The following is a 21,424-nucleotide window of genomic DNA, read 5'->3' on the forward strand; positions in this document are numbered from 1 at the left end:
CGCACCCAATTAACATTAACATTGCATTGTCTTTATGTAGTACATGCGAGTTCTAATTACATAGCCATAGAGTGTATCCCAGGTCCATTGGTACGTCTCATTTTTCTTGGCTTCACTTTACTCTTGAGCAGAAAAGCGGCTTACAATGTTGTTGTGGCTTTTATAACTTATCGTTTACCTTATTTGCTTTTCGTTTGTCTTTACACCCAGGTGACTACAAAAAAGACGCAGGGCGGACGTGTGCGAGCAGCGCCGACAACAGATGCCCGGATGTGCAAGGCGACGGTTCCTATCAGCAAGGAAGCGTCAATACAAACAAGGAGGCTTACGGAAGTGTGGGAAAAGTGCAGACTCGCCGAGTCGCCCTGTGGAGCCGCCGTAGAAAACCTATGGCCGGGACCTGTAAAGCGAAGAACACAAGACTTGGGGGTCTTTCGAGAGACGCTCGGCCACTCTATCTCATGGTGAGAGGTAGATGCGCTTGAATGCTAAGGATGATGTCAGGTGCGAGCTTATCAGAGTCACATATATTGGTAAGATATAGCACGGCTGAGAACCAGCGATCCAGAACGCTAGCCGCGATGTATGTGCTGATTGGAGTCGCATCCTGAGCCATTTTATCGTTTACATAGCATGACAGCACTCCAGGTAATATATATTGCTTTATTTTCGATTTGTCTCTGGAACCTATGTCGGCGTGAGCGAATTTATTTTGCGAATAAAAAAAAAGCTACTTGCTCACTAGAGGTGCGAAGGATAGGGAGTCGGAAACGAATTTATGGAATTCGCAAAATATGAGAGGAGGTGGTTGTGAAAAGGCTTTCCGGATGGGCTCAACAGTGATGCTTCGGTACGCACATACTTCAATACCACGACATGGAATTGATGATCACTGCGGTGGCTATGAGCGGCGGAGTAGTTCGTAATACGATATTTTCCAAAATCTTCGCGATGGTTGTGGGGCCAAGGCGCTCGAGGGCTGTATCCAAGAGCGCGGATTTGAGCGCGATCCCAGCGACTGCGTTGTGATAGATGCCAAATGCAAGGAGGCCTTGTAGAATGAGATGTCTGCGCATGTTTTCAAATCTCAGATGATCGAATTTAACGGGACCCCGCACTATGGCGTCCGCCATAGCCGATGTCGCTTTTGGACGTTGAAGCTCATTTACTGCACCATACACGATTATTTTCGCTTTCCTAGGAGTATGCAACCTCCGCAGAAACCACTTTTTGCATTTCTTAAATATATGTAATCGGGCTTCTACAAGCTCGATAATTTTTTTTTTCCTTCCTGATCTTGGTATTCCAGGTTTATCATTTCGAAGTTAACAGGGCTCTTGAAGTTTGAAACTCTAGCAAGATTTGGCAAACCCTCTTCCCGATTAACTTCTCCTACCTCAAGCCATTTTTTTCCCGTTATAACTAGGTGTAGCCAGAATTCTTTACTGTTTTCCCGACACCGATTTTAGCCGATGGGCCGCTTGGCCAGTGTCCACGAGCGGATACATTTCTCTTAAGGTAATCGGCGTCAGTCCAAAACTTCAGTGGCATAGCACACAAATATTTCTGTCAGAATTGCAGAAAAAATAAGCATTGGACAGTAGTGGTGTCGCACTGCTTGCTTACCGGATATGACATTGGACAATAGTGGTGTCGTACTGCTTGCATACCGGATATGGCATTGGACAATAGTGGTGTCATACTGGCTTGCATACCGGATATGGCATTGGACAGTAGTGGTGTCGCACTGCTTGCATACCGGATATATAAGAAAACCGAATAAGTGTTCAGCGGGAGTCTAAGTTCGTGAAACATTTCAAACAGCAAGATGAGTGTTCGTCGGGGCAGCGTGATCATTACTCGCATGGTTTATAAATGCGCTTTTGCTTCGTACGAATTACAGAGGACAGGGGGAGAAGAGATGAGTAGGTCGAGGAGTGAAGGAATGTTTCCTTGAGGATGGATTTCTCTCAACTGGGAACAGGTAATCCCAGGATCTAAAAAGCAAAATAAAATGGTTGCAGCAGCAACGAATGGTACAACGCCAGACACATGATGACTAAGCACCGGAGGTATAGTTGGATGTAGATCATCATCATCATCATCAGCATCATCAGCCTGACTATACCCACTGCAGTACGAAGGCCGCTCCCATATTTCTCTAATTAACCCGGTTGTGTGCTCGCTGCATCCACTCGTCCCCTGCGAACTTCTTCGACGTAGATGCAAGTTTCTAAGGAGAGGGCAAAAATTCTCAAAGAACCTGATAAGCAATACATCTGCGGCAGGAATACTAGTATAGAGTGTTTGAGAGCTGCTGGAACAGCTGCGTAGGTAATAGTATTATATCGCTAAAGAAAAAAAAAAGAGAAGGGAAGGATAACTGAAAAAAAAAAAGCCAGCGTGCACTATGCCTCCCAATCCACAAACTGTTAAACGAAAGCGGTCCGAGGGAAACAAAATTAAGCAAAAAGAAAATTCAGGAAAAACGCCAAATGCCGGAAGAAGTGCTATGAATTAAGTACTACACAATTCACGCTGCATGTCGCTCTCGTTTAGAATGATTAGGGCACATAGGAAATGCATTTTCGAGATTCTTATTTTCCTTTCGAGACGTTTATTTCTGCCTGCTGCAGTGTGGCGCAGTGGTTACGGCGTTCGACTACTTTTCCCAAGGGTGCAGGATCGGAATCCCGGCCTCGGCGGCCGCTTTTTGGTGGAGGTGAAAAACTAGGCGTCCGTGTGCTGTGCGATGTCAGTGCACATTAAAGAACCCCAGGTGGTCGAAATTTCCGGAGTCCTCCACTACAGCGTCTCTCATAGCCTGAGTCGCTTTGGGACGTTAAACCCCACAAACCAAACCAAACCTTTTTGCAAAAGGTAAAAACGATATTGGGAGAACTTTCTAATCTACTAATTTAAACATTGCACCCAACTCGAAAAAGCATATCGATAGGAAAAGTAAAATCTCCGAATTGTATTCCTTCCACGCCAAAGTCCGTCTAGAAGATAATCACATAGACCACTTTTTCCACAATTCTCTGCTCCTCTCTATTATGACCGCAGGTGTTTTACTATTTGGTTTCTTTTTATTACAATTTTTTTAATTAATGCTGTTCTTTTTATGTACTTTCGCTTGGGATGCATGCGACGCTGAGGTTTTATTATTATTAAGCCCACCCGCTTTTTGTTTTTCAGTTTTAGCGTTCTTAGTCTATGGTGGCCTTTCAGCACTGTCAGAACGCTCTTGATATGTATTCTGCTGCAGCTGTATTGCTTAACAGGTCCCTCTGGAATGCGTGTCCCCTTTCTGGACACAAAAGCCAACAAGAAACCTGCTTCTTGTGCTGATTTATTATGTACAGTCTTTTTCAAAAGTGTACGGCCCAAGTATTTTTGTTCTAAGGCCAGTAACGGGGCTCGTAAAGCAACCCTGGCGTTCAAAATCTCGTAGATGACAGATCTCGCCCTCATTCTCCTCTAGCTTGCATTCATATTCCAGTACTTCTGCCAGCAGCCGCGTTACAGAGCTTAGAAGCAAATCTTTTGGGCCGTATACGTTTGACAAAGGCTGTACCTCGCATTGTACACTTCCCTGCGCTTGCCGACGTTTGTTTTCGCGTCTATGTCACGGGACCATCGATTTCCTGTTCAGAGAAATCCATCACCAAGAGAACATGCCTTCACTCCTTGGCCTGCTTCTCACCTCTATTCTCCGTAGCATTTTTTTTTTTTTTCAAGAAGCAAAAATGTAGACAATCCTGCCAGTCATGATCGCTTTTCTGAGCCGAAGAGAAGGTATCTTGTCGAAACGTTGGCTTGCGATCGAGGCTCGCCTCAGGCCTTGTTCGGTTTTCTTTAATACTGTGCACACATTTTCTGCCCTCTTTTTACCTTGCATGCCGGATAAGGAGATATTAGTTGCGAATCCTCGGTACCTTCACCTGGGCTGTGCCCTTTCCTTGTAGGTCGCGGGAGGCTTTCGGTAATCAGTCACCGGTGGCGTCTTTCCGCTATATCTAATATCTCAAAAACGTATCAGTTATCCACAACCGTATTGATTGCCGCTTACTGCCCGGTTTCTAGCTGGGCCGTTAATTAACAAATTTTTTTTCTACGACTATTAACTGCTACTTTTACCACCATCCCCACCACATTACTATGGCAAATACAGCTACTACACACACCGTGTTTACAGCGTTGTACCTGGTGCCTTTTTGTACTGATCAAGAATAAACTCTTTTCACGATATCATTTTACAGTACTTGAATTTCAAAACAGGAGGGGCTTATTGAATCAAAGCCATGCTTTGTTTCGATCATTTTGCGTAGGAACACGTGTACAAGCCGAATGACGCCGACAGTGCGTTCCACCAAAAGCTATGCACCACACCTGGTTGTCGCTGGCTCCAGTCCTACCTCACCGGCGAGCCAGCTGTCAGGGATGCTGCACCCAAAAACGCACCCTGCCACGACTTCTATCATCACGTGTGTGAGGCAAGGACCACCACTCCCTACCAGCTGGGCAAGAAGAAGCTCATGGAAAGCATGAGGCGGCTTATCAGCCGAGATAAGGTGACCGAGGGTAAGCTGCCTGCCAGTTACGTGTCGCTATTCAAGCGATGCCTCGAGGGTACGGACCTCGTGATCAAGGACCACATCAGATAGTAAGTCGCTCTTAGGCCTTGACTACCTGTTCACTTAGCTGTCGTCGCCTGCCTTTGAAAGAACACCCATCCATAAAATACAGCTTGATTAATTGATATTGAAGAAAGACTCTCCCCAGAGCGGGCCGAAGGAGGTCTCGTGGAGACATGACATAGCAGCGCCCACGGAAAGCTTTGACGAAATCACGTACTCCACGCAGAAGTTGCGTTAATGGTTTCTCACCTCGTTTAATATTGTATAATTGCAGTATGGTCATCCTCACGCTTTGTATGAGACATTAAATAACATTTCCGGTTTCACCCGCCCGTAAAAAGGCTCAGCAACCAGATTTCCTGATCCATCTTTCAGTGCATATGTTCGCTGTTGCGTGCACTGAAGCTCCTACGGTACCATCAAGAGGTAGGCTCTCACCAAACCTCAGTAGACAAATGAGTTGTGCATGATAGATACAAAGATTTACAAAACAATATATTTGCTTGGGACACAAATGTTTCACTAGTGCCAGGGATGGCACTGGTGTTCCGCTATGAAGCTTTTTGCAGTAGGCGAATAGGCCGGGGGCAGGGACGCGGAGAGCTTGTTCAGTGCACACATTTTGTAGTATTTCGTACAGCGTCGGCGTAAGCATAGTTAATCTGGCACAGTTGACGCGAAGAAGCGGTTTGCATAATCTCGCTAACAAGGAAGAATAAAGAAGATATAACGACATGTACGTTTAATTGCCCAAGTCTAATTGAGCACCTATATTGCCGCTACTGGAGAGAAGATCCTAGTTCGTATTTTGGGGTGCCACAGGAATGCTAGAGACCTTCGCTACATCGGTGGACGCTGCGTTCACTATCATTCCTGGTGACCAATTTTTGTTTCTTTCCCAGCAGTAGTGCGACTTCGATTTCGTGGTTAAAATAGCCGTGTTTGGTTGAGACTAACTGGATTCGTTCTGATTTTAAATGAATGGAATTGGTTTGGTTTATCCGATTTATTGTCCAAAAGCGGTTCATGTTACGAGAAACGCCGTAAAGCAGAGCTTCGCAAACTTTGGCTACCTGGAAGCCTTTATCTTTCACTTGCATCGCACACAACACGAGCGCCTTGCTTTTCGGATTTACAAAACACAGCCGCCGAGCCCGGGACTTGATAGCAGCGTCGTTGCGTTCAGCATATTAGGGCCGTACGCACTAAGCAACCGTGGTGGTAATTATTTCCATTATGTCTCCGATGGAGCTGATGACGTAAATCTTTAGAAAGAATGACGGTGGCCATGTCCTTGTGGGCGTGCGCAGATCTGAGGGGAGAAATAAACAGGCTGTGTAAGAGCACTCTAAGAGCCCACTTTAAGGTCAATGAGGTGCCGTACTATTATACTATTATGCACCGCTCTTCATCGAATATTTACGGCGCGGTTCAGATAGGCCCCTTCAAGGAGACAATTACTAAGTATTTTTCACTTATTATTCTATATTCATCTATTAACAGCCTTCCCGCTTCTCGTTCAACATCAGGATTTTAGGATTTTAGTCAAGAAGGCTAATATATGCAGTTTTCTAATAACTCGATTGGCGTAATTTAATACCTGTCCTCATCATCTCTACCGCATCTGAGAAGCTATCACGTGTTCTGCGCAGTGATTGGGAAGAGAAGAAACTGGAGGGCGGCTGCCCCCACAGAATGCCCCAGTTGCCGCTCACACTGGCAAACCGCTTTTTCAAGGCCGGAGGACGCCGCACGATGCCGGAGTTCTTTGAACACATCAAGAGGTAAGAAGGTAGAGAAGGTGGCTCTCTGTGAGCAGCAGTAAATTGTCCAGGAACCTCATCTAAGACTCCTTTAAAAGCTTCGGTAAGTTTGAGTGCTGCACTTAATACGCTTCCAGCGCACCCGTTCTTTACCACTATATTTCGGTATGTCCGGAAGGTTTATAGAACGTTTATGAAATTTTAAGCATTGGTAACAACATAAAAGAAACCGAATTCCCGCTTTATTTTATTTTAATAAATAAAATAAGGTACATGAAATGTTCATTGCATTTGCATTTAAGAATATATGCTAAACACGCACCTAAAGGCCCCAGTTGAATGAAGCTATTTTCAGAAAGACAAATTTAAACGAAACGCCCACATTGAATACAATTGCCTGAACTTGCTTATTGTGTTTAAATGTGTAGAAAAAAGATCGGATGATTCCTTACTCTATTTAAGACTCGTATTTTAGGATTATATTATAATCGTCACTTTAGTCTATTTGTGCATGTTGCAATAAAGCATTCATCAAGCATGTGTTGCAGTTTATTGAGTGAACAATTAAATTATAAATTAAACGAATCGCATTTGTTTTCTCCTAAAGCAGCAATATTAGATTGCTTTAATAAATTCCGTCAACATCAAAGGCTAACTTCGATTTTAAATATTCCTCATAGACTGTGTCGTTCGAAACATCGAATGCCAAAAATGCACCACCTAAATCTCACTGAATTGGATTTACCACATTGCAGAATTTTATAATGAGGTTTTCACGCGTGGGATCGCCACCATAATCACCACCAGCCGTACTATACACACTCGAGCGCTAGGACCTCTTCCATATTCTTCCAATCAAACTGAGCCTGAACTAGTTCCATCGGCTTTATCCCTGGAAACTTGACCTATGTTGACACTATGTTGACCGAAGGTAAAACGATAGAAGAATGGCTGCACAGTATAAAGGAGCACTGAGCGAAACTTGGACAGCCTCAGTTCGCAAGCTGAGGCAACGTTTCGAGAAAGGGACTTGTCTTCTTCTGAGCCTTGTCTCCTTCCACGGAGAACACGAGTCCCCTCATCGAAACGTTGGCTCGGCTTGCGAACTGGACTCCCTTTCAGCCCTTGTCCTGTGCTTTCATACTGTCTTTACCCAAGGAGACATAGCCCACCACACTACACTTTGTTTTTCCTTCAGGGAACTATTTGGTAATGTTGGATGACAAGGTCGATTCAAGGTCAGGCTCGACACCCTTAAAGCTTCTGCAGCTTTTGTATTGAAGTAAGCCTTTGGCTTTAAAATAAAAGGTTGATTACATATTTTGGTTATTTTATCTTCTAATCAATGCGCATTGTGGCGTACATGATGTCTGCCTTGCTCTAAAGCTTAACCTTCACTGACCGCGCCGGTATGTTTCATGTGGGCTTCAAAATAAGAATATTATAAGCGGCTAGAAATTAAGAATTAGGTGCAGATTGTTAAAACAAAAATCTTCCAGGTTAAGGGCTAAATATCTAGCACAATAAGGAATGTCAAAAGTGTTTCGAGAAGGAGTAAATGCAAGCCAGGTAGATCCGATAAACCTACGAATCATTCCGGTTCTGTATCAGTAGTCACACTTCCAATGAGAATATAAAGAAGGATGTTCCAATCGGAACACCTCAGATTACTACAATATTCTATATTCTGTCGGAATTATTACAATAGCAAAGAAAACATAGCAGTACGCTGGAGAGCTAACAAATTTCAGGCGTAGCGGCTCGATTAGGGAAACAAACTACATATGCGAAAGAGCACAACATCACTGCATTTGTAACCAGGTATAGCGTCACTCATGATCTGCTTTTTATTCGTGTTACAAGGATTATTCACTTGTCGCGTCGTCTTCCTATGTACATGTTGAGGTCAAAAGATATTTGGTCTGTGAGATTTGACATTCCTCGGCCCTTCACTTCAATGAATAAATTCTTTTTTCGTATCCAGTCTAACGAACAACCTGAGTCTTGACGACTCAACCCACCCGGCAAAAGGCTACTTTGCCCGTGAATGGGTTCCGGGTGCTTGCCAGTGGATATCCCGCGCCGCGCGCTGTCACTATGCTCTCGACCTTCAGATGCCGACGGGAGAGCACATGGAACGCTACCAGCTGTACTGGAAGGTCATTTACTTCTCGCCTCTCCTTGGACCTATGGTAGGCAATGTCAACAGGTATGACATTCGATGTGGTTTCTATTCAGTCGGTGTACACCGGAAGAAAACTTTGGTCACAGTCTCTCCAAAAAAAAAAAACACATTCTGCTTTTCAGGAGGCACTAGTTGCTTTTGCACTCCTAATAAGTTTTTTTTTTAATCTTGAGCCGCACTAGATCAGAAATGGTTTTCCTGATTATACTTGCTAGAGATGACTATCATGTCAACACGTATAAACTATAACTGTAACGGTTGCTAGAATATTCGAAGAATTCACGTAAATACACCTATTCAGTACAAGACAAAATTTTCACAACGGAAATCATATGTATGCAGAAAAATTCTTGCGAAAAGATTAAGTGCCTTTTATTTCGCCTTGTAGAATGCCATAGGAGCCGCCGTGATGCTCGATGTCACAGAATGATCAATAATCTAAAGTGACAGAAATTATTTCTAAATATTCCCCTAAGACATCTCCGCGCCTCTTCGTGCTGATATAATTTAGGGTGATTAAGCGATCTGAGGATTTCTTTTTTATGTGGACACCCTATTTCATTCCAGCCTAGGCTACATAGGTGCGGTCCCGAAAAACACAGAGATGGGTCTGAAGCGCGCAATTCAGGACGCGACGCATTATAATGTGATTCGTCGCTGGTACGTGTTCTGAGGGGGAGGAGGAATACGGCGGCAGCTGGTTAGTGAGCTCGATAGCTCCTAGGAACCGATGCTTTGCTTAACATTACCAGAAACATCGTGGTCAGGGTGCCTGGAGCCATATACATAGCTTCTTGTAACTTTAGATTACTTTTCGCATTTCAAGCATTAAATCCTTTACCAAACCATAGGTGATCAACATATAGATAGGTGTGCTAAACTACGGCATCCGTTGCTTAAATCGGGTTAGGGCATTATGCGGGTTCACACAATACCATGCTGAGGCAGCCACATTTTATCAAAACATGCGTTTTTAATTACTGCATTTTTACTAATTAGCGCGATCCAATGAAAACCTAATGAGGGTGCACGAGGAGTTAAAGAAGCGATTTGTGCCTTCTGTTTCTCTGCGTGGTAGCAGCGGTATTCAAACCCAGTCGGAAATACCTACAGAAAGTTTTCTGTTGTTACAACAAAATTTTTGTGCGGGTTTTGACGGAAAACCTGTTGTCACAACAAAACGTTCTGTAGTAACATCAGAAATTTCTGTAGCTAGAACAGAAAAGTGCTACAGAACTACAGACAACAGAAATTTACTACAGAAAAACTAGAGAACTGTAGAAAAGTACTACAGAACTACATAAAAAATTGACGTTCACAACAGGACTACAGAATATTTTGTCGTAGTTTTGAGACGGTTCTGTAGTTTGTTTCGACTGGGAAAAAACAAGGACGTGTTTATAGTCTAAGACCAATGGAGTTCCTCTTGGTCATGCCTTCGCAGGCAAACAGGATTTTCGAGGCGGTGTTCAAACAGCCACCGAAGCCGCGAGTGCAGGCGTGTTTCAGCCTGTTGGAAGACCACTACTTCCCGAACGCTACCAAGATTGCACGGCGGGCACTAAAGGAAGCCGTGCCTCGCCCCCACGACGCCCTCTCGCGCGTGTCCTGGCTACTGCGCTGGGCGCTTAGGGACCGCGCGCCTAGGTGGCTCTCACGTCGAAACAGGTGCGGGTTGCTCTGGGAAACTCTTCCTCTACATTTTGTAGGGATATCTTTACACGAGGCTTGCGTGCACTGCGATGGAGCCCAAGTCAGCACATATCACTTTAGTATAATGCGCGGAAATATTTATTTTGTCATATAATTTATTAACATAATGAATGCAGCTGGACCTAAGCACGCACGATCATAATAGAATGATAAGAAATTAAAAATCACTAAGAGCCAGAAAACAGCTGTTCTTCTTTCGCGACCAGTTTAATCTCTGAACGGGGCCTATCTCATGGCAGCACGCGATCTTTACAACCTCTCGGTGGAGCTTTAATTCCGTTATGAATAACGATAACTATAGCTTCACAACGAGTTTGCTGCTGTGACCATATATGAGGATCGGTTCATTTGTTTATGGCCTCCGAGCACACCAGGGTCATATTATAGTACGCGGTTAAAATTTCCCGAAAGCGCGAGCAAAAAAAGAAGCCGAAAAAAAACTTCATACTGGTTGATACCACTTTGGAAAGGGCTTTGGATACATGCTGTTCTTTGTCACTAGAAACGGTGCATTGCCTTCCCATACTCACCTTTAAGCATCCGCAGACTTAAATCCGGTACCGATGGCAACGAATCTTGTCAATGGTGTCGATGGCAGCGTCTCGCATAGGGACCACCATGGACTGCTACGTCGTGCCGCTGGAGTTTTCAATATGTAGCTGGGGAGTCTGGTTTTGACCCAACATTCTTCATGAAAGGCGAAGCCCCTGTTGGTAGCGCTTGCGAGCTCAGGCTTGTATTGTGTTCGCGTTCCATCCCATAGTAGACACGCTCTGAGCACCTGACTGTAAATAGACAAAGAAATGCTTTTCACCACCACTGCCTTTAACGATATAGCTTTAAAACGCAAGGCACAACTTCGCTTGCACTGATGATCTGGCATGGTGAGGTTTCGGCATTGCGCGCTCGTAATATCCATGCCCTGTCTCCCACGAACTGAAAGGCGCAAATGCGAAAAGTGTACCTGCTTCTTGGAATACAGTTTAAAAACGGCTGAACAAATTTTGCAACTCTGACAGCGTCGCCGCACCATAGATTGCCGGCTATCGGCGCTGCGTACATTTCTTGAGCATACAGAAAAGCCCGTGGTGCCCATGTCCGTGGGATTGGCATCTCTAAGCTGTAGGTGGCGCAAGACGAAAGAAACGGCCGGTACACTGTTGGCCAGATAGAAGGGCTTAGGGCAGGATAGAAAGGAAAAATCACAACAAAACAAAGCGGCTGCTGTGGCACACAGGGACGAGTATAAGACAGCGGGAAAATAAATTAAACACACACGCAAATCCACTTTCAGTTAGTATAACGTGACTTGAGCTTACGCGCCTATTCTTCAGCTGCCTTCTTGCCTGCTGCAATATATGCGATATTTTCAATTACTCGTTCACTTGGTAGCTGATTTACTGTTTTCATTGAACATATAATTAGACGCACTTATCCTGCCCACATCTTATCGTTTAGAAACCTGTTTGTTAAGACGAATACATTATGGGGCCCCTCAGTATTGAATTAGCGGAATCTAAGGCAACTTAAGAGAACATATGCAGGGACCTCAGCATATCATAGAGGCGAACACCGAAGGGAAAATTGTTTAGCGGCTACAGCGTCAATCCGACGACCACAAGATCGCGAAACTGGCCATACTCTACACTGACACCCGCTCTATCGCTGGTCGCGGGAGGTAAGAGGCACTGATCTGAGCCACCGCGAGTTTTGCTGTTCTGCGTTTTTGACGCCAGCCGAACACCAACAAGGATACTTTCCATGGCTAAATGCCGTGTTAATTAAAAACGTATTACGCATACTGTTCTGGCTACTTCAGCCAAACTCAGACTGAGACATACAAACCTAACCGAAATGCAAACGCTCTGTGAGCTATCCGAACAATAACACAGCCTACGCGCCAGTGCTTTTCGCCGTTGGATAGAAAGCGTTCCTTGCGTGCTTTTCGTTTTTAGTTCTAACTTTGAGTGGCACATACAAAACTACCTAAAGTGCAAACCCTCTACCACCATTGGTCAGAGAGAACGAAAGTTCACGATTCTGTTGCTTAAGACGCATAGTGCTAATATCTATCTACAGATAATCGGAGTATACTCTCCGTTGTTCTCGTACATTCAACAGAGTGCGCACTTCTATTTGTATCCCGTCAAGTTTATCAATGAGCACGGAATATTGTGAGAATTCATAATCGGCGCTGTTACAGGACCAAAGCCCTCAGAACAGCCTCAAAATCCGTCGGAGCAGCAGCTGAAGCAACGCTTGCCGAATTCGCCAAAGCAGTTGTGTTCAACCTCTCCGTGGCGATGGCTGTGCGCCGGCACATGGAAGTGGTGGACGCCGAGTTCTTGCACAGCCTACGTCGCATTAATACGCCGGACGCGTCACTGTTCTCGGCAGAGGCAAGGTCGTTTTTCGAAAATCATCAAACCGCTACCCTCCCTATTCAAAATTAGTCCGTTCCTATTATTTGGCTAGAAATGTTATTCATTGACGCAATCAGCCAGTAGTGGAATGCAAGGATCCTGCGTTAACTTCGTTTGGGCGAATTAGGTGGCACATTTTCAAAATCACGCGCTTATTAAATGGTTTGAGCCTCATTTTCTTGGCCCAGGCAGCTTCTTTATCAATCATAGCAGTCGAGTTTCACGCATTATTCAATTTTATTCATTTCGGCACGCAATAATAAAACTTCTTGTGTCCATATTCCACCAACCAGCAGGCTAAGAAAAAAAAACAAAAAAAAACATCAGCATCCCCTCTGTTTTATAGGCTAACCTTTTGGGTAGGGTTTATGATAATGGGCTTTCGTGGTTATATGACTGCCCGGTTCCCGTTTTTATATATGTATACCAGCTTAAAACAGCAAGACACACGACGACGAACGAGGACATACATGCGCTGAACTTACAACTGACATTTAATAATAAATGCAGCGCTTTTGTGTCCTCGTTCTTAGACGATTTTCTTGCTGTTTTGCTCTACTATACATACATAACGGATCATCAACTAGCCCCCAATATTACCTTACTGAATCCCCGTTTTAGATGGAAAAACAGCGCGACAGACGAACACGACAGCAAAGGAACACAAGACGAGCGCTGTCTTGTGTTCCTTTGCTGTCGTGTTCGTCTGTCGCATTGTTTTTCCATCCAATATGTTCCACCAACTCGCCCGTTTGGCTATAGTGTTGATCCCCCTTTTCGTCACGGTACTACTAGAATGGATATTTTTTCACGCTTAACACGTCTCTTATTGCTGGCTAATCTGTTGGCCACCTAGCAGTCGAAAACCAGTCACATCATATGTGTGTTAACATGTAGACCGAGCATTATATGTTGGCGTCAGTGGTGGCTCCTCCCGTAGGGCTGACAATTAATGAACAAGTTCATAGACTTACATGAATTGTGGCACATTAAAATACACATGAGTGAAAACAGAAACTATAGCTTAGCTTCGATTCCTTCTAGCAGAGAACGTTGGGTCTAGTTCCAAAAATATATACAATTGGCTTATCTATGTGATGATAACAGTGAACTAATTATACGAAGCCGCTTGCTTCAAATATGTATGTGCCGATAGTTTGTGCTTTGACCGCCGTTTCTGCGGCTTTGTTTGCACACGAGTTCACAAATTTGAGGTATTTTACCCACTAACCTGGTCATTTTTAACTGTCAACTGAAAAGCGTCAATATCTATCTTCTCCAAGGAAACAACTAAAGAGTGTAAATGACATAAATGCGGCCTTCCAGAGCACAGCCATTTGTGCATCTACGAAATTGGTCTGTGTGACGACCAAACTGATGATAAACATCAGTAAAAAAATTCGTAAGACGCTTAAGCCCCGCTTTTAATGGTACACGTTAGCGTTACCAGACCCCGCTAACATTTCCTTCTCATTCTTTTTCCTGGTCTTAAGCGGCATAGCGGCCTACTACCCTTAACACAGCGCTGTTATTTCTTCGGAATACAAGTTGGTTGTGACGCGCAGTTTGTGCACTTTGTCCTTCATTATTGTTCACAGGTTTATCTGTACACAGTACTGTTTCCTGACCCCTTACTCGCTCGCCGTTCAGTCCCATACAGCTCCGACGCTTGTCCGGGCGGCGGGGATAGTGTGAGCTGGTGGCTCCAGAGTGCGGGAAGAGTGGGAAGCGCATCCTGCGAGCAATGTGGTGGCGCCATCTACCGTACAAAATACGTACTAGGTAGATTTCTGGTTGCCTGAGGGCTGATAACCCCGCCACATTGCATGTAAGCAATGCGCAAAATTTAAGGAAACACACTGTGTCACTCGGTTAATTTATTTTAGTGGAGTAATAGTTCGTTTCGGTTGCATAGCTTATGGCAAAGCTTACTGAATATATCCCTTTACTCAAAATTAACAGCATGAAACTTTGACGTGTCGGTACAAGGCTTGTCCTGCAATCAGGATGCCACGGGATCGAATTCCGACATGTTCTGAGTACTTTTATTTATTTTGATTGTTGTATTTATTTTGGATTTTTGTGTTACAACACAACTATGACTACGATGACAACACCGGCTATTCCGCGGTACCGGGCTTTTCCGCTACCACTTAAAAACAATCATTCAGTCGGCTTGTCAGCCTGTCATGATACCTAGACTATGTGCTCGTGCTCTTTCAATGCAATACAGACAATTCTAAATAACTATATAAACACAGCACTTTTTGAGTTTGCATCTAGTTTGCGGAATGCATTTTTTCATAAGTCAACTTGGCATATGATAGTACCAATTCTTTTTAATGAAGAATCAGATATGCTGAACAACAAAACAACATTACTTCCCTGCATCAGTGTATCACACATTTATGGTACATGGTGGGGACCAAGGTTTGAATTTTTTTGTTAAAGCGTGAAAGACATGAAGGAGCGTCACTTAATGAGATATGAGAATATAGGCTCTGACCACAGGTTTACTTATTTTTGGTGCAGGCGCACTACGTAAAGAAACGTAAAGCTGTGGTGGTGTCACCTGGCCTGGTGGCAGTCATGATGAACGCCACCAATTCAGCTGATCCCATGGCAACGACTCTTGTTGGCGCGCCCATCTTAAGAACAATGTTACCGCGCCGAAAGGGAATGTACACCTGGCGATGGACAAGCCAGCGGCGGCTGAACAGCGTCACCAGTTGCGTGCGGAACAAGGGGCTCTACAAAAATGAGTACGCCGAGAGGGTGAGTGCTGCACTGTGGTAAAATAACGCGTTAGAAACTGAAGTTTTGCCGCACTATGTACCGGTGCTTCTGTCATATTTACTAGAGCTTCGCATTCAAGAACATAGTGCGTCCTGGTTCAAAGCCCTTTCCGAATGCCTATCACTTTAATAGTTATTCATATGACTATGATAAAAAATATGCCACCATAACGAGGATATTATTTTTTTGAAATCCTGCTATACAATCATTTTTCCGAAATATATTTGGTCTGCAGTGATTCCTGCCAGACTTTGGCCATCAGAGGAACGAAAAAGTGGCAGCCTGACTAACGCTCTATTTAAATCGCTTTAGTCTAAAGCATTATATATATATATATATATATATATATATATATATATATATATATATAGGCTTGAGGCGTTTGGAGGTCTTCTTCACGTCACAAGAAGGAAATAAACAATAACAATGATTATCCTATAGTCGAGCGAATGAATTCCTACTCTATAACTAATGCTTATCTTTAGGTATGACCAACGCTTGTCTTTAGGTAAAGACCAGGTGTGTTGCGTTCTCATAATGACACTGAGTAGAACTTTATTAATTCATTATCGACACCGTTTCATTAGACGGCTCAATCAATCTGTGTTGGCGCATCTGCCGCAGCAGTAAAAGACATTATTCCCCAAAGCATGCACTGCAAAGTTTTTACTGGCATCTTATTCAATCTAGTGGCGCCAACACCGAAAATAAAACAATGATAGCTGCTTTAAACAAGATAATATTGTACATTCATTGCTAGCGAGTCCGAAAAGGTGACATAGAGGAAGACGATAAATCGAGAGTACTTGTGCAGTGTTGTCCCGACCTCTGTTCTCGCAGTGTTGGTCGGCTAGGAATGATTACATGAGAACCGGTACATCTCATGATAATTCAGCATTATTCCGCCAAACGGGTGCACTGTTTTCTGTTTCTTATATAAGGCGTGCCCCATTTTGGGGATCTACCATAGGTTCTATTCGCCGTTTTGATAACAAGCTGAGGGAGTTGTTACCCTAAAAACGCGCGTAGTGAATTGCAGCTTTCACGAAAATATGCAACTTTTGCAAACAATTTAACTAGGATCAAGTGTGTAGACGACATACCAGTTCCAATTTGCACCTATAAAAAATTCCGTGCAGCTGTTTCTTTGTACATTTTGACTGAACTGCTGTCCGGATGCTAACAGAGCATGACCTTGTTTAATGCAGAATGGCAATGCTTGCCAGCGTATATTTTAAGTGGACATGCACCGTGCGTATCTATAATTATCTAATAATGTTTTAGCAAATAATATAAGCCTGATCCTGTATTGTGTATGCATTCTGTAAAAAGCTCCACATGGGAATGAAGAGCCATTTAGTGTCCCTTTTACGTCGGGCATCTATAGTTATGAGTAGTTTTGTTGCGTCAACCACAAGTTTTTCCTTCATCCTTTAAAAACGCCGTGTTATTATAATACCATTCCAGTTACATTGCCTACCTAACATTTAGTCCAGGGACCGACGGACAAGGCATAATTATGCATCAAAAACACGTCGCAGGTCCCGACAGGGCGCTGTGATAAACTAATTACAGCTTAGTACACGCATATTAGATAGTGTGATACTGTAGTTTACGAAAATAAAAGATGCGTAACGCTATTGGAGGTCCCATGTCGGAGGTCTACGGAACAGTTCCGACCACTTGGTTTTTCATATGTCCAGCAATATGAAAGCACTTTGATAACAAAGCACATGCACATACAATTTGTACTCTGCCTACACCGTAATGTGCCTGACTCAGCGGGGAATTTTATGTCAAGAGCTAGAGCTCTGGAAGCGGAAGCATCAGGAATTAACATGTGATAACTTCCGGTTGTTGTGAAGAAATATAAAGCGAGCAGTTGTGATAAGTTGGTAAGATTTATTTGAAGGTATACTCATCGGCTCACAGGCAATATCAACAATGTTTAACCTATAACTGGACCTTAAAAGCCACTAAATGCATGCTACTATTGTTTCATTGAAATGCAGGTGCCTCATTGCTCTAGATATTTAATTTATATGCAGAGAAAAGATTTGATTAGGCAAAAACCGACAAATGTATCGGCGCCGTTACAAAATTTCTAGCAACTGTGCGTGGCCACATTATTACTTCCCTTTGGCAGAATTGGCTCACCAGTTTTTTTTTTTTTTTACCATTCTTTTGACGAGGCTGCCGGTTAATGGTACCAGCGATGCTGCGAGTGGTGTTGAGTTCCGCATGCCGCACCGCAGGCCCGCACGAACACGGCATGCTAATAATTTCAGACGCATAGCCCAAGCTCAGGCAGGCTTCCGTGTCTTTCCGACTACACTTAAATGAACTTGTTATTAGCATGGTGGGTTCCTAAGACCTGATGAAATATTTTGATAACTTTGTAGCATGGTTTTCTGGAGCAACAAAAAATGATTTCACAGCGTGCTGTAATTGAGAACACTCAACATAGGTGAACGTAAGAATTTATTCGGCGGCTTTCGGTACTACCCCTTTTCATGCTCAGAAAACGTGCTAGTAATTCTGCGTATTGTAACCCATCAGCCAAAAGATTGCATTTTGTTCGTTTCAGCTGACTCCCTTTTTGATGTTTTCTTTTTCTTTTTGATCGTGGGGAAGGAGAAAGATTGTTTACGTTTTCCGGATGCCTTCAATGCTTATTTGTTTCAATAACAATATTGCTAGATGCTAAATCTGTGTATTATCCTTGTCAAGAGTGCTCACTATGAGTGACCGAGAGTCCAAATTGACTTCTTGATAATCATAATAGCTGTAATTATTCAACTCTATTTTACACAAATTAGAATTCTCTCCAGGACTAGTGCCTACGAGTGTCTTCCTTTGATTAGGATTATCCTGGTCTACTGTCTGTACTGCGTGCTAAATTTAATTCGGAATTGATATCTTCAGTACTAAAACACGCCTCCTAGTTATACATGTTATACATTTATACATAGTTATACATTTAGTTCACCCCTAATTTAATGCCCATTTCATATACTTTCTACCATACTAAACGACAGGAAAAGGAATTCTTTGACATACAACAAATAGTTTAATCACATTCGGTTAAAAGATATTTTCAGCCATAGTGCCAGATAAACCAGCGACAGACTAATTAAAATAGGAGCGTTTCAAAACTTCGCAGTCTTTGTAAGACTCGACATTTTCCATGACAACGTAACTATATAGAAGCAAGGCACTTGTATCTCTATTCTAATTGCCAACACGCGTTGTTGCAAATCATACAATTTTGCATGAAGGACGACGGGAGTGGTGTACATAAATCTCGGTTAAGCTTTCGATTAAGAGAACCTGGTTTGGCATAATTGCTTCTGATGTATGATTGTTAATTCTTCATGCATAAATAAGCATTCAGAAAGAGCAGAAGTGATGGTTCGAGACAAAATTAGGCATTATTGGTCTAATGAAGATACGAACTATTTGCAGTACTGGAGATAATTTCAAGCTTTGTCACTATCCATTAAACTTTGGGTAAATACTTCAACAGTGTGCAGAAAAATATTAGAGTATGAAACAATTTCAATCAGACTGATACGTTAAACTTACTGCCTTATCCTCCGACCGTATCGTTTCCCCCTATGACAGATTGTGACTGAGACAGCTGTGCTAGAACCACTCTTCGATGCTTACCGACGGAGCCTGGCCGACGAAGTTGGGCTCGGAAAACGCCTCACAAGTGCATACAGCAACAACGAGCTGTTCTACGTACTCTGGGCACTTGGGCACTGCGGAGAACCGCAGGGCGACGTCATAGTCAACGCGGCTGTCAACAACTCGGCTCACTTTGCCAGTACTTTTGGGTGCTCCCGTGGAGACAGGCTGTGGTCTGAAGACAAGTGTTCCTTCTGGCGTTAACCACTACTCTCTGAACAGATTTTTTTGTATCCAGAGCTAATCTTGTTGTCAGTACTAGTGAGGAGGGGAGGACAATAAAGTTCAAGTGGTTGTTTTCTTTATTACTTTGTGTTGTGTCATAATGCAGCTGCGGACACTTAGGGCCAAATTATTTGTTTCTTAGAGGTGAAATGCTATTTAGGATCTGAAATGGGGCACATTTGTGCAGGGTCATCTTTCTGAGATGCGTTGATAAAAATTGGAACAGATATGAAGCTAAATAGCAATAAAGCTGCGCTTTCTCTTTGTGCTGAGTTCCCCTTCTGCCCACAACAATATCTTAACAAAATATGGCTTGCTCTCGTAACAAGGTCGCAAGTTGTGGCTTAGAATATAATAAATTTTCTAGTATCTCAAGAGGTGTGTAATGCTGTTTGCATTATGTTTGTTGAAATCGTTATAGCTACTTTAATGCATGTATAACATTCCAAAGCGATAATGCCTACCATGACGCAGCAGTCTGACATTTTGTGCTTACAAATACTAATTACGCTAGTTAGGTCAAGGATGAAAATTAGAGATGATTACGACACAAAAACATGCATTGAAATACGATACTCTAAAGTAACTATATAAATTTTGAAATTTATAAAAATGAAAAAAAAAAGGCAGCTAAAACGTGCATACATAGCATAGGCTACTGAGTAAAATATTCTAATTGTTCACCTATAAGACATAAATGGCTCCTTTCTTTTAATACGTATGGCATTCACAATTGCAACATCGGAAAAGTGTGCCCCTTTTCTAATTAGAATAATAATTTGTCTAGAAAATATCTCTCCATCTACAATATCGTCATAGCGTGGTAGGCGTATCCATAAACACATAGAAATATTATATGACTCCGTTTTGCTATTTACTTAAAATAAAAGACGCATAGTAAATTTACAATAGATCAATGATTTTACCATGTGTTCGTTGGCCGCATGAACTGTCATTTTGTTATGGATCCTGTATACGCGAGGAGAAAGTGATTCTTAAGAGGGTAAAAATTTTTATTTAAATATATGACCATGATACGGAACTGCTGCACAGAATACATTAAAGAGTTATGTTTCCTGCCCCAGAAACCCGAACAAAGGTCTTAAAAGAAGGCAGGGGCGCAAACATTTTGGGGATTTAAAAAGCGAGCCTAGCCGCTCCAATTACATTGATAATAAATATTTGATTTCTGACCGGTCTTTTTGCTTTTGCTTTCGTTGGCCTATACAGAAAGTCAACAATTTCTTTTAACCCGCTTTTGATTTCCTAGGACCTCCTGTGTTTTGCTGAGTACCCTACTCAAAGGTGTACCTTTGAGTACCTTTGAGTACAAGGTACCCGCGGTACCTTGTTCACAGCGTGATGCTACGAACGTGAAAAATGATTACCCTTGTTAGCCTCCCTTCTTTATTCTTGTTGTCTTTTTCTCTTTCCCTCTGTTTATTTGCGTACGATTTCGACGAAGCAAAGAGCCAGCGAGAAACGGCTTTGTAACTAAAGGTCTGAGATGCATGCACCATGAAGAATACCTTAAATGGCAATTTCAGGGGTTTTCCGAAAATTTTAGTTAATAGCGGCATAATAGTCAGAGTTGATTGGAGAAATATGGGGGAGGCCTTTGCCCTGCAGTGGGTATAGTCAGGCTGATGATGATGATGGTTTTTTGTTTTTGAAGATCACGAACTGAATCATTTCAAAATCAACGACAATAGTAAGGGAAATTTTAATCTCTGAGCGCGGAGATTGCTTCATCTCACGCAGAGGTGATGTCACAATGACGATTAGAAAAATCAGATGTAATGTCTGAGGGGAGATAATTTACCCGTCAAAATGTCTGTGCAGATCCAATGAAAATAGCACATAGAAATATAAATTATGTGAAAGTCGAAAATAAGGTGTTCCGCACAGAAACCATGTGAACCGAGACAATGGAAACAACAGACGTCAAACATCACCTGCGAAGAACTCAAATATTTTATGATGGCCGCA

The 21,424-nt window shown here is 42.9% G+C and overlaps 1 protein-coding gene across 1 annotated transcript; it reads left to right on the plus strand.

The window, feature by feature from the left end:
• The first annotated feature begins 338 nt into the window (after window positions 1-338).
• LOC146174186 (uncharacterized) lies at window positions 339-19,515 on the plus strand. Its single transcript, XM_084583412.1, has 8 exons — window positions 339-464; window positions 4,332-4,666; window positions 6,293-6,424; window positions 8,388-8,595; window positions 10,033-10,256; window positions 12,505-12,700; window positions 15,257-15,499; window positions 19,145-19,515. Exons 1-8 carry the CDS (start codon window positions 390-392, stop codon window positions 19,412-19,414), a joined length of 1,683 nt encoding a protein of 560 aa, XP_084439538.1. The 5' UTR covers window positions 339-389; the 3' UTR covers window positions 19,415-19,515.
• The last annotated feature ends 1,909 nt before the right edge of the window (window positions 19,516-21,424 follow it).

The sequence above is a fragment of the Amblyomma maculatum genome, chromosome 11 (genome assembly GCF_055883805.1).
Source record: "Amblyomma maculatum isolate TAMU_Amacu chromosome 11, ASM5588380v1, whole genome shotgun sequence".
Lineage (NCBI taxonomy): Eukaryota > Metazoa > Arthropoda > Arachnida > Ixodida > Ixodidae > Amblyomma > Amblyomma maculatum.